The 12,108-nt window shown below is 36.1% G+C and overlaps 1 protein-coding gene and 1 long non-coding RNA gene across 3 annotated transcripts in view; one reads left to right on the top strand and one right to left on the bottom strand.

Annotated features, from left to right (window-relative positions):
* The window catches only part of sh3bp5b (SH3-domain binding protein 5b (BTK-associated)), a 37,263-nt gene extending 25,184 nt beyond the window's left edge, over positions 1-12,079 (top strand). For both annotated transcript variants that reach the window (XM_067405272.1, XM_067405264.1), the window contains exons 4-9: positions 5,474-5,638; positions 5,716-5,846; positions 7,946-7,988; positions 8,493-8,712; positions 9,531-9,845; positions 10,566-12,079. In XM_067405272.1, coding sequence (XP_067261373.1) covers positions 5,474-5,638; positions 5,716-5,846; positions 7,946-7,988; positions 8,493-8,712; positions 9,531-9,845; positions 10,566-10,768 — 1,077 coding nt within the window. In that variant the 3' untranslated portion in view covers positions 10,769-12,079. The remainder of the gene's footprint in view (positions 1-5,473; positions 5,639-5,715; positions 5,847-7,945; positions 7,989-8,492; positions 8,713-9,530; positions 9,846-10,565) is intronic.
* LOC137026651 (uncharacterized) lies at positions 3,511-5,114 on the bottom strand. Its single transcript, XR_010895899.1, has 3 exons — positions 4,999-5,114; positions 4,835-4,909; positions 3,511-4,641 (listed from the first exon to the last, which is right to left on the bottom strand). It is a non-coding gene; the product is annotated as an uncharacterized lncRNA (long non-coding RNA).
* Positions 12,080-12,108: the final 29 nt, after the last annotated feature.

The following is a 12,108-nucleotide window of genomic DNA, read 5'->3' as shown; positions in this document are numbered from 1 at the left end:
CTCATTCTCATATACACTCATATATACATCAGTTTTCCGTTTAATGCTCTTCCAGTATGTTTTGTAAAATATAATTTATGAAGACTTCAGCATTATCATTCATTATTAAGAGCCGTGAAAAGGTGAATTAAATGAATGAAGTTGCGTATTTTACCACAATTATTTTGGTTGCATTCAAGGGATAGTTCACACAGAAAGGAAAAGTGTCATAATTTTTTCACCCTTGTTTCATTCCAAATCTTTATGACTTTTTTTCTGCAGAATACAAATTTTATTTTTTTGAAAGTCAATTTGGTCCAGTGTTGTTTTGGCCATTTACACTGCCGGCATGGTTTTCTCATGCTCACCAAGACTGCATTTATTTTATGAATAATACAGTAAAAACAATAATGCTCTGAAATGGTTAAAAAGAACTCTTTTCTATTTGAATATATTTTAAAATTTTATGTATTCCTGTGATGGCAAAGCTGAATCTTCAGCGGCCATTACTCAAGTCTTCTATATGATGATTTGCTGCTCAATGTTGAAAACAGTTGTGCTGCTTAATATTTTTGTGGAAACCATGATACAGGATTTAGGATGAATGAAATTCTTTGATGAATGAAAGTTCAAAAGAACATAATTTATTTTAAATATAATTTTTGTAACGATGTAAAAGTCTTTAATGTCATTTTTGATCAAATGTAATGCATACTTGCCTAATAAAAGCATTAATTAAAAAAAATAATGTACTGAACCTAAACTTTCAAATGATAGTGTACATATAGAGATCTTAATTGTACAATTGCAAAACCAGTGTGTTTATTTCTCTGATCCTAATAAGAATTAAACAGAATTTTGCAATTGTACCTTTGAGACTTTTGCATGTAAATAACTTGCATAATGATTTGCTAGCCTCATGTTTAGGTAATCATTATATAACCGCAATGTAGAGCGTGGAAAATGAGTACCAACACTGAACTGCTCTGATTTAGAAGACAAGGGAAACCTTTTTGCTGTGATGTGTCCTCAGAGCACTTGAACACAGAGAAGGACCTTTATGCTGCCAGCGATTTGTCATGTCCAGTAATGATTTCAATGGTCTCGCTCAGCACTTCAGTTTAAGAAGCGGGAACCGCTCATCACAGCTAAAACACCTGCAGCTATGTGCTGGTGTCATCGAACTCTCTCAGAGGGCCACTGCAGCCTTCTCATAAAAATATGGGTAGTTTGTATATAAATTCTTAAGCTTTATGACTACCTCAGATGTCCTAAATGTGGCCTTGTGTTTTCCTTAGGCCAGTATTATTGCAATGTTTGTGCTTTTCCTGGTTGTATGGTGTCATGGGATAATTAAAAATAATGTTGTTAATTTGTTCATGAAATGTTTAGTTTAAAGCTTTGAAATTTAGCCTCAAATATTGTTGTTGTTGAGAGCGTATTAGCAGTTATTACCCATGACATAAGTTTATTGATTGAGTTGGATACAATTAGACTAATAGTAGGCCGGCCTACACAAAGGCCAATGTTGCTTGGCAAGTAAAAAGTTTTATAATAAGATTTTATGTATGGTATGTGTAAACATCCTTAAACACTAGGCATATTATGACATTATGAAGCATTCCCAGCTAACAAAAATATGTTCTAAGAATGTTTTGCTATTATTCCCATTTCTGAATGTTCTCCAAATGTCCAGTTTTTTTTTTTTTTTTTAAATGTTTTTGGTTATGGGACCATTATAGGAACGTCATTTTTGAATTTTCTCAAAATGTTGCAAAAAAAGTAGTAACATTTACAAAACATTAGACGAACATCCAACTAAACATTGCTTCCTATAGAAACATTCAATGAATGATGTATAAATATTTTTGAGAACATTATTAAAGACCAGATAATTCTGAACAAATGTTCTATTTACATAATTGGAAAACTGTTTGTTCATAACTTTGAAAGAAACCTTGCCAGAATGTTAGGTGAATTCTAAGAACATCCCCTGTTTGCTGGGTTTTTTTTTGAAAATGCATCTTTTTTAATATAACCCAACCTAAAAACCCCAAAGAGACATTTTTAATAAAAGACTGAACTACAGGAAAGCATTGCATTCATAAAAATGGCATCATTGCAAAATGTTTATGATAATGTTATCAAATCAGGCCAGAAAGTTTATTTTTTATGTAAGATTCAACTTTTTTATTTATTTATTTATTTATTTTTTTTTACTTATCTGTGTCAGTCATTACTGAAACTTGATTATTTTGGGTAGAGGATTGAATTGCACATGCATTGTACATTTGAATTATTACCAGTGTTACATTTACTGAGCATTACATTTATCATTTCTTTCCCCTAATGATCCTGAATCCTTATGTAGCATTAATGGACCTTTGCCTTAGACCACGGGCCTTTCTTGGATGGTTTGGTCTTTCTAACAACTGAAAAGCTGTTGGCAACAGTGTAAAATGTGGTTCCCTGTTGCCTTGTTATACAGGGAAAATTTGTTTGTCAGCTTTATTGCATCATTTTGGCAGTCAAACATTGAGTCATACTGAGGCTTAACAGTGAAATCCCTCAGATAATGTTCTGCAGTGTTTGGCTGTGAATCAGGAGGGATGGTTGTTAATGCCTTTTATCACATTCACGGCTGTCTGTCCTCTTTTCCTCTCTTGTCTGATTGATTGTTTGTCCTGTACTCATCCTCACATGGCATATGTGTTGGTAGGAAGTAATAAACCAGAGTACTGAGGTGAAAATTGTGTCCATTTGCAGGAGCCCTTGTGACCTCTGTTGGAGAATTGGGAATTGGACTGTATGTGTGCTTGTTTGGTGGTAAACTGCTATAGATGTTTAATGGTGACCGCATGGCACCAAAGCAGATTTATTGAAATCAGTTTATGAGTCATAACCCCTATGCTGCCTTCCGCCTTCAGTCAATAAGCTTTGGAGAATTTCATAATGGCTATATTTATCACAAGATTAAGCTACACTTTGTTTTTTAACGAGAATGTATTGGGGGTTTTATTGTGTAGAAAATGTATTTTTGGCCCTAATTCAGTTCACAAGGTTTACTTTCTGCTACAGAAATGTTTGATAAGAAACCCTTTTGTTTCACATTTAAGTTCGAAGTCCCAGTAGCCCAGTGTGCATTGAAGCAATAAAAGCATTAGTCTTGAGAGGGGTTATCTTCATGTCAAAAACAGTCACAAATGAGCTTGTTTTTATGCCAGTCAAACGAGATGTATAAAGCATTGCAAAAGACTTTATTTTTTAAGCCACAACATGTACAATTGGTTAATGACATCAAAAAAGCATGTCAACTGGGTCACCATGGACCCAAAACATCTCATTATGAGGCTGTCTCTGCATTATTTTTGGTCAGAATTTGATTAAAGCTGGAGTGCTTTGATGCAATAGGATTTTTTTCCATAAACAAAGACAAGTACTTTTTCTGTCTATTTAATTGCAATAATGTTAATAATCAGCTTCTCTGTGTAAAAGTTCTCTGAACTTAAATCACATCAAAAATGATTAAATCAGATGATTTTTGTGCAGCTTGTTAAATATTAGATGTGGTTTATTTCACTGCCTCACTTTGCTGCGTAACTGATTTGAAACAGTTAGCTTTAACACGCTACTCCTCAGGAAATAACTTTTGACCTCAGAGTACTTCTGAGTGTAATTTGAATGAATATTTTAACAAGTTTTTCCCTGCATGAACATGAAAGCTTCTGAAGTTTTGACTTCTGCTGAATTTTTAAGAGTACTGACCATTTCAAAGACCTTATAGCTTGATCGTTGTTTTATGTTCTCACACTAAAATATACTCGCTAATAATGCCTCAAGATTATTTTATTTTACTTTACTTTACAACCTGCTACACCAGCCCTTCTATCCTTCCGTGTCCTTTACTGTCTTGCCATCTTCAGTGACCTTAAAGGGTTAGTTTACCTAAAAATGAAAAGTCATTTATTACTCATCCTCATGTCGTTCCACACCCATGAGACCCATTGTTTATCTTCGGAACACAAATTAAGATATTTTTGATAAAATACGATGGCTCAGTGAGGCCTGCTTTGACAGCAAGATAATTAACTCTTTCAGATGCCCAGAAAGATAAGACATTTAAAACAGTTTATGTGACTACAGTGGTTCAACCTTAATGTTAAGAAGTGACCAGTACTTTTTGTGCACCAAAAAAACAAAATAATGACTTTATTCAACAATATCTAGTGATGGGCCATTTCAAAACGCTGCTTCACGAAGCTTCGATTTCAGTAAACGAGGCTTTGTTACGTCATAAGTGTTTCGAAACTTCAGTGGTTCACCATTGGGGGGCGTGACTTTGGCAGTTTGATACAAGCTGAGGATGAGGGCAAGTAATTAATGACAATTTTCATTTTTGTGTGAATTAACCCTTTAATATATAGCTTGATTGTTGTCTTTTTATGTTTTGTGTTCACACACTAAAATGTAATTGCTGATGACGCATCAATATTATTTTATTTTATTTTATTTATACTTGCTACACCAGTCCTTCCATCCTTCTGTGTCTTTTCCTGGATGGATTGGAGGTCTGTCCTGCCATCTGCTGTGATCCCCTGCTGTCAGCTCTTCATGGCAATGCGGCAGCATCACGTCAACTTTGAAGCCTGAGCTAAAAATAGCCTGTGTGTGAATGAAGGGATGGAGAAAAAAGAAAAAATATTGAGTTGTCTCAAATGAAAAACTATAATAGGACAGATTGGAGGAAAGGTAGAAGATTATCCAAGGGACTGCCATTTTACAGTGTTTGATACAGTGCACATTCAGTTCTGAGTCTTGTAGCATTCAAGGTCTTATAGTAGAGATGTATAATCACCTTCACTGGGTGACAGACATATCCAGAATGTTGTTTTATCATGATAGTCACATGAATGTTCACGCTGCTCTTTACCTGTATAATAAAGGTAATTGTCATTTCAAAGGGCACCATATAATGTTTTACATATGTTTGTGTGTGTATGTGTGTTGATAGATACATACCATAGATAGAGAGCGTAAGCAATATTCTGTTTAAATGCAGAATGTAAACTTCGAATGAAATACTGGTATGATATAAATTTCAGAGTTAATTTATTTGATCTCTCTATGCTGTAAATCTCTCTTCAAAGAGAAAAACTGCCTCATTGCCGCTGGTTGCAAAACTGATCCCGTTTTGTTTCGCTAAGTAGTCATTAAGAGGTTTCCGCAGGCTTTTTCTGTTAGTGGGAGTAACGTGGAGATTAGAGTTCAAAAGTGAAGGAATGGGAAAGGATTATGTTTTGGACCGATTTAGCATGGCTTGCTTTAATTCTCCATAAAGGAAGTTCAAGGGTGATTTTAATATGTCACCATACAAGAAGTTCTGTGCATGAGTAAAGTTTCTTCATCTCTTGTACTGTTGCTTCATGGATAATCCACAATGTTGTTTACTTTGGTAGTGCACTGTTTATGTAATTGCCCTCTGCCTGTCCCCTAGACTCAGCTGGAAGCACAGAGATCCACGCAAGACTTCCAGAGGGCCACGGAGGTACTGCGGGCGGCCAAAGAGACCATCGCCCTGGCTGAACAGAGGCTGTTGGAGGATGACAAGAGGCAGTTTGACTCGGCCTGGCAGGAGATGCTAAATCACGCAACACAGCGAGTGAGTAATGCGAAGTTGTCGGATGGTAGAATGAGGTGTACCAGGAAATACTCAAACATCCTTGTTTTGGTTTATAGGTGATGGAGGCAGAGCAGATAAAAACACACAGTGAGCTACTGCACAAGGAGACCGCTGCCAAATACACTGCCGCCATGAGCCGAATGAAACAGCTGGAGAAGAAGCTCAAACGCACCATCAACAAGTCTAAGTATGCACCAATTAATTTGTCAAACACACAAGCATTCACTGATACCATTTAGGCTAGTAATAGTCTTTACTTAATATGTCTGCATCTTGCACACAGAAATGGCATGAGAATCCTCAAACAGTCAGTGGATTGTTGCTATGTTGTATGTTTATGGGGACTGAAGGTTTTACTTTGTTGTCATAGTTAAAGGATTAGTTCACTTCAGAATTAAAATTACCTGATAATTTACTCAGCCCCATGTCATCCAAGATGTTCATGTCTTTCTTTATTCAGTTAAAAAGAAATTAAGGTTTTTGAAGAAACATTCCAGGATTTTTCTCAATATAGTGGACTTCAGTGGGGACCAACAGGTTGAAGGTCCAAAGAGCTTCAAAGGGCTCTACACAATCCCAGATGAGGAATAACGGTCTTATCTAGTGAAACAATCTGCCATTTTCTAAAAAATAAAAATTATATACTTTTTAACCACAAATGCTTGTCTTGCACTAGCTCTGCGGTGCACCACGCATTACGTAATCATGTTGGAAAGGTCATGCGTGTGACGTAGGCGGAAGTACTGAGCAAGTGTCAAACGGCCTTTATAAAAAAAGGTAAAACAACGATGTCGGATAATTTTGAAGTTTGAGAAGAAAATGAGATGGAGTTTTTTGTGGTACTTCTGCCTGCGTAACGGTCAATCTTTCCAACTTGATTTCGTAATGCGTGGCGCATCACAGAGCAATGCAAGATGAGCATTTGTGTAAATTTTTATTTTTTTAGAAAATGACCGATTGTTTCACTAGATAAGACCATTATTCCTCGTCTGGGATCGTGTAGAGCCTCATATTCACAGGCCATGCCCTCCCAAATGAGTACTGTGCAACAAACTGCACCGGGATCCATTAAGTTTTTACCCTAGCCTAGCTACGCCTCCGCTCATCGAACACACACACATGTAAAATCATAAACCTTGAAAGCTTAAAGGGTTAGTTCACCCAGAAATAAAAATTCTGTCATTAAATACTCACTCTCATGTTGTTCCAAACCCGTAAGACTTTTTTCATCTGAGGAACAAAAATGAATATATTTTTAATAAAATCTGGGCGATTTCTGTCCCTGCACTACCACTTTTATTCACTTACAACATTCAATGCACATATCAGTTGTGGTAAACAGAAGCTCAAGCATGTTTGAAGCACGCCAGAACCAGTGAGGTTCATTCTCGTGTGTTACGCAGCACATTTGAGCTTCCGCAAGAGGTTTGTTCTCGCGCATCAAGCGGGTTTGTTTGAGCTTCTGTTTATGTTCGCTGATCAATATTTATATGTGAATAAAAGCCTAAATTTAGTCTGTTCATCATATAAAGCGGTTGGGTCTCTTCAGAAATTTTGGACTAAACCATTCAATTCATATGGATTAGTTTTACGATCTCTTTATGAACTTTTTGAAGCGTCAAAGTGGTAGTTGCGTGGACTGTCAATGGAGAGTACAGAACCGGCTCAGATTTTTATTAAAAATATCTTCACTTGTGTTCAGAAGATGAATGAAAGCCTTATGCGTTTGGAACAACACGAGGGTGACTAACTCTTTTGGGTGAACTATCCCTTTAGGTCACTTTGGATAAAAGCGATTCAATAAATGTAACGTAAATGTCGCTGCCACAGAATGAAACGATAAAATGTGACTGCACACTTGCAGAGCATTGGCCAATTGTTCACGTCTATGATTTTGTCTATTTTCGTAGAGTATGTTTATAGTCTTAATGTCTCAGAACAAAAAACAAACTGGGTCAGTCAGTTTATATGTCAGTCAGATACTATCTTTCTTTCTTAGTTGGCAGGTTTTGCTCGTAATTAGTTTATGATGAGAGTCAGCCGTCTGTGAGACTAGACTCATGTTAAACCCATAAATATCAGTGGGGGCGCCTTTTAGGTGGGTTTCTCACGTGTGATGGTGACTCAGCTGGCTCAACTCTATTACCGAACCCTGTTAATCTTGTCTCTCATCGTTTGATTAATGTATCTGCATATGTGAACAGTTGCCATGGTGATATGTAAGATGCTATTTATAGGCCTTTACAGTACAGTAGATCTAATCACTTTTTTCTCACTCTTTTTCAGGCCCTACTTTGAAATGAAAGCAAAATATTACTTGCAGCTTGAGGTACTTATCATGCAACATCTATAAGTCATTTATAAGTGCTAAATACACACTGCAAAAAGATCATTTGTAGCCATTTTATAATATTTAAAAAATATAAATATCTAAAAATCTACTTAACATTTAACATTGACAAAAAAATTCTTGTTTTAAGAATACGATTTTAAGAAATTTTGTAAGGTTTTTGCTTAAAACAAGGGAAAACATTGCCATTGGAGTAAGAAATTTAATATTAAATATTCAAAAATAAAATCTTCTCATATATATTAATATGGAATATATATATATATATATATATATATATATATATATATATATATATATATATATATATATATATATATATATATATATATATATATATATATATATATATAAATTTTTTTTTTTTAATAATTTAATCTGTTTACCTGTATTTTTCTGTCCTTTTCTATTTTAGGCCATGCTTCCATGTTACTTCCGTATTTTGTTTAATGTCAACTCAGTTTTTTGTCTTCCTCTCTTAAGCAACTGAAGAAGAATGTGGATGATCTCCAGGCCAAGCTGACGCAGGCTAAAGGGGAATATAAATCAGCCCTCAGGAACCTGGAGATGATCTCAGATGAGATCCATGAGCGCAGACGTTCCTGCGGCATAGGCCCACGGGAGAGAGGCGTGGGTGCAGAGGGTGATGGTGTCATTGGTGAAGACTTAACTGCCTTCAAAATGGAGTCTGATGGAATATCAAGTGAGTCCAGATTATCTTGTATTACGCAGTAACTCTTTATGCAACATATCTTGACAGTACTCTAGGCATCACAGAAGCACAGTAAAATTATGCTGCCTTTTAAGAATCATTGTGGGCATTTATAAGGCCCTATTCCCAGAATGCTTTGCAACAAATTTCATTCAAGATGCCAGAAAGAGTGAAGGGAAATAAATTTAATTTTGGATGGATAATTACAATAAATAGTTTTTTTTTTTAATATAATTTAAAAATGTTGTTGATGGAATACATTAATTGTGACTGTCTTTTATTGAGGACAATTCAGTATTCTAAGTCTTTTCTACCGTTTTCAAAGGACTTACATGTAGTGTAAATCTTTGTGTAACAAGTAGATGCACTGCAGTGTCTTATTCCTTTAGCAGTACTGCAGAGATACTGTGTGAGATTGATCTTTTATAGATCTTTTTGGGATAGTGAAAGGGAAGGTTCAGCACAGCAGTTAATGTGGTTTGCTATTTCTTAGGCTCTTATTTCAAACTTAACTCAAGAGTTGTTTTTTCTTTCGTCTATTTATTTATTTTTTTCACCAAAACTGTTGAATGAGATACAAATACAATCCATTTTTGTCATGTCATTCTAAAACCTTTAGTTGTTGTTTTTTCTTTCGAACCTGATTCAGATTAAGATGGTTTCATGTGGTTCATTAATTTCTTAAACCTTTGGATGTTAACTTTTTTAATTTCTGTTTCTATTATAGTGCATTTAGTAAAAAGTACAAGTGTCTAAATTAAATATCTATTTGTTTCAGAATTTGATTTTTCCTTTCTGTCTTCCTGCAGTGGCATCTGGGTCCTACGAAGATGAAAACTGCAGCACGAGTGCCATGTCAGAGGAAGACTCTGAGACTCAGTCCAACAGTAGCTTCAGTTCCGGGCCGAACAGCCCTCTGGACTTGCCTTGCCCTTTCTCCTCCTCCTCATCCTCCTTTTCCTCTGCCTCTCCAACCTCCACCTCCCCCACCCCCTCCTCTCGCCCCTGCAGTCTGGACCTGCCCAGCACCATCTCTTTGTCTGATTTTAGCCTGATGTCTCCCATCCTCGGCCCACGCAGCGAATGCAGCGGCGCCTCCTCCCCTGAGTGCGACCTAGAGAGAGGTGAGATATTCTTAGGTGTGTTAGCGTTGATGGATGGGACCCAAATAAGGCTGCACTTGCACGTGAGGGATTGTATTAAGGATTGTTCGTTTCTCCTGTGAGACGATGCCATTTTTCTTGGTTTTCTGCCTGCTTGCACCTGTGCCCTCTAGAGGGGTTCATTAATCTCACTGATGGATAACTGGGTGGCTTTTCAGTGTGTAAATAAGTGTAAAACAAATTTATCAGGTAAAATGTGATATTTTATTAAGGCTGTTAATTTAACACATGAATATAAAAATCAAGAATAATTATGAAATTTAAAATAATATATAAAATATTATATAATATAAAATATTTATTTTTTCACATGACTGAATTTAGTATTAAAGTATTAAGTATTGAAAAAAAAAAAAAAAATATATATATATATATATATAATATATGTGTACATATGTGTACATATGTATATATATGTATATATATGTATGTGTATATATATATGTGTGTATATATGTGTGTGTATATATACATACATATACACACATATATATATATACATACATATACACACATATACATACATATATACACATATACATATGTATATATATGTATGTATATGTATGTATATATATAATATATATATATATATATATATATATATATGTGTGTGTGTAATATAATTTTTTAATTTATTATAATTATCATTATGATTTCTGTTGGTTTCATTGTGTACAGGTGACAGAGCAGAAGGTGCCGAGGCCGTACTGGACAACGTTCTCAATAACAATAGCATCAGCAACACCAAAACAACCTTTGGCCTGGATAGCCGTTTCCGCCTGCTATCTCTAAAACTTGGCCGAAATGAAAGCAGAAAAAACGTTGGCCGAGACCCCCTGGGTTTGACTCAGCAATCCACAATCCTGCTCAATGGGATGTGACCACAATGGCTGCTACGCCGGCGTTGATGTATTCATCCACATTCTGTGTGCTATCGAGAGCACTGGCAGCCACTCATCCTCCACTTCAGTGTCATCCCAGCCCATTTCTCTCACTGTCTAGAATGTTCCATCATCTCTGACTGAACTTTCACTCAATCTCACGGGAGTGAGAAAAGCAACCCTTGACACGATATGCTGAGGAGACAAATCTGCCATTTGAAGGGGCATAGGACTGGGTTGAGCTTTGAAAAGAAGACAAATCTCTCTATAAAATGCATCAATTGTGAGATTAACATTCCCACATGTTCCAGTCAAGATCTTAAGAGTCTGAAGACACTTAAGGATGATGTTAGCACTTGTTAATTAAGATGTACTTGTCCTTAGACTTAAGAAATCCACAAGAGAGTAGTTATGCTGTAGATTTGCCACTTGTTGTCTTTAAAAACCTGTGTAACTGTCATGGAAAATATACAGAGTTATTTGTGTGGCAGTATAATGTTACAACCATTTGAGTTACTGTATATCTAGGACGTCTGCACATGAACAGACTCACCTGCATGTCCTTCGTAAACTCTTAAAAAAGGATGCAAAATCTTCTGAGGAACTTCAGCGCTGCATTGTGACTCTTGAGGAAGAGTGAAGCCAGCCAGCTGCAGGTCACCTTCTCAATGTCATCTGGAGACCTGCAGCAGCTACAGGCTGATCCGTACAGGTCGCTTTCACCTTCCTTCACAAGCCAAAAGTGTGAGCTTCCCGACATGGGTGGACAGTGTGCATGCTGCCACATTTTTTTTCTCTCTACGTAAAGAACAATCATAATTTTCAATATGAATAGAGCAATAGAAAGTGATTTACAATGGCTTTGTGGAAGACTGGTTCAGAAAGTAGCATAAAAAAAATCTGGATCTGTACATGCACTGTTCTGAAGGGTGGCAGAAAGGTTATGGGAATCATTTGATGGGTTTTGGTGGGGACACCGCACTGATGAAGAAGAAAATTACTGAATGCTCCATCCAGCTTGTTGTGTGTTGTGCAGTAAACACTGATTTCGAGACAGATGGCACAGCTTCAGGTCTAGTCATTAGGCTGTGTTTTTTTTTTTTTGTGTGTGACCTTGTCTCTTTTTTTTTTTTTTGCCTTCTCAAATGTTCTCCTCCCATTTGTTCTGTTTTGACAACGATGGTAAGAAAAGAAACCTTGTAGCAGTATTTAAGTGATTTATGGCATTTAGTCTTTTGTTTACGAAGCTTGTGTAATTGTTTTCAGACTGAAATAAAATGATACCTACTGCATAATTATGTCAATTAAGTCCAGTCTCTGCCCTAAAACATTTTCCGTGT

This window comes from Chanodichthys erythropterus, chromosome 2 (genome assembly GCF_024489055.1).
Source record: "Chanodichthys erythropterus isolate Z2021 chromosome 2, ASM2448905v1, whole genome shotgun sequence".
Classification (NCBI taxonomy): Eukaryota; Metazoa; Chordata; class Actinopteri; order Cypriniformes; family Xenocyprididae; genus Chanodichthys; species Chanodichthys erythropterus.
This window is presented reverse-complemented; position numbering and strand designations above follow the sequence as displayed.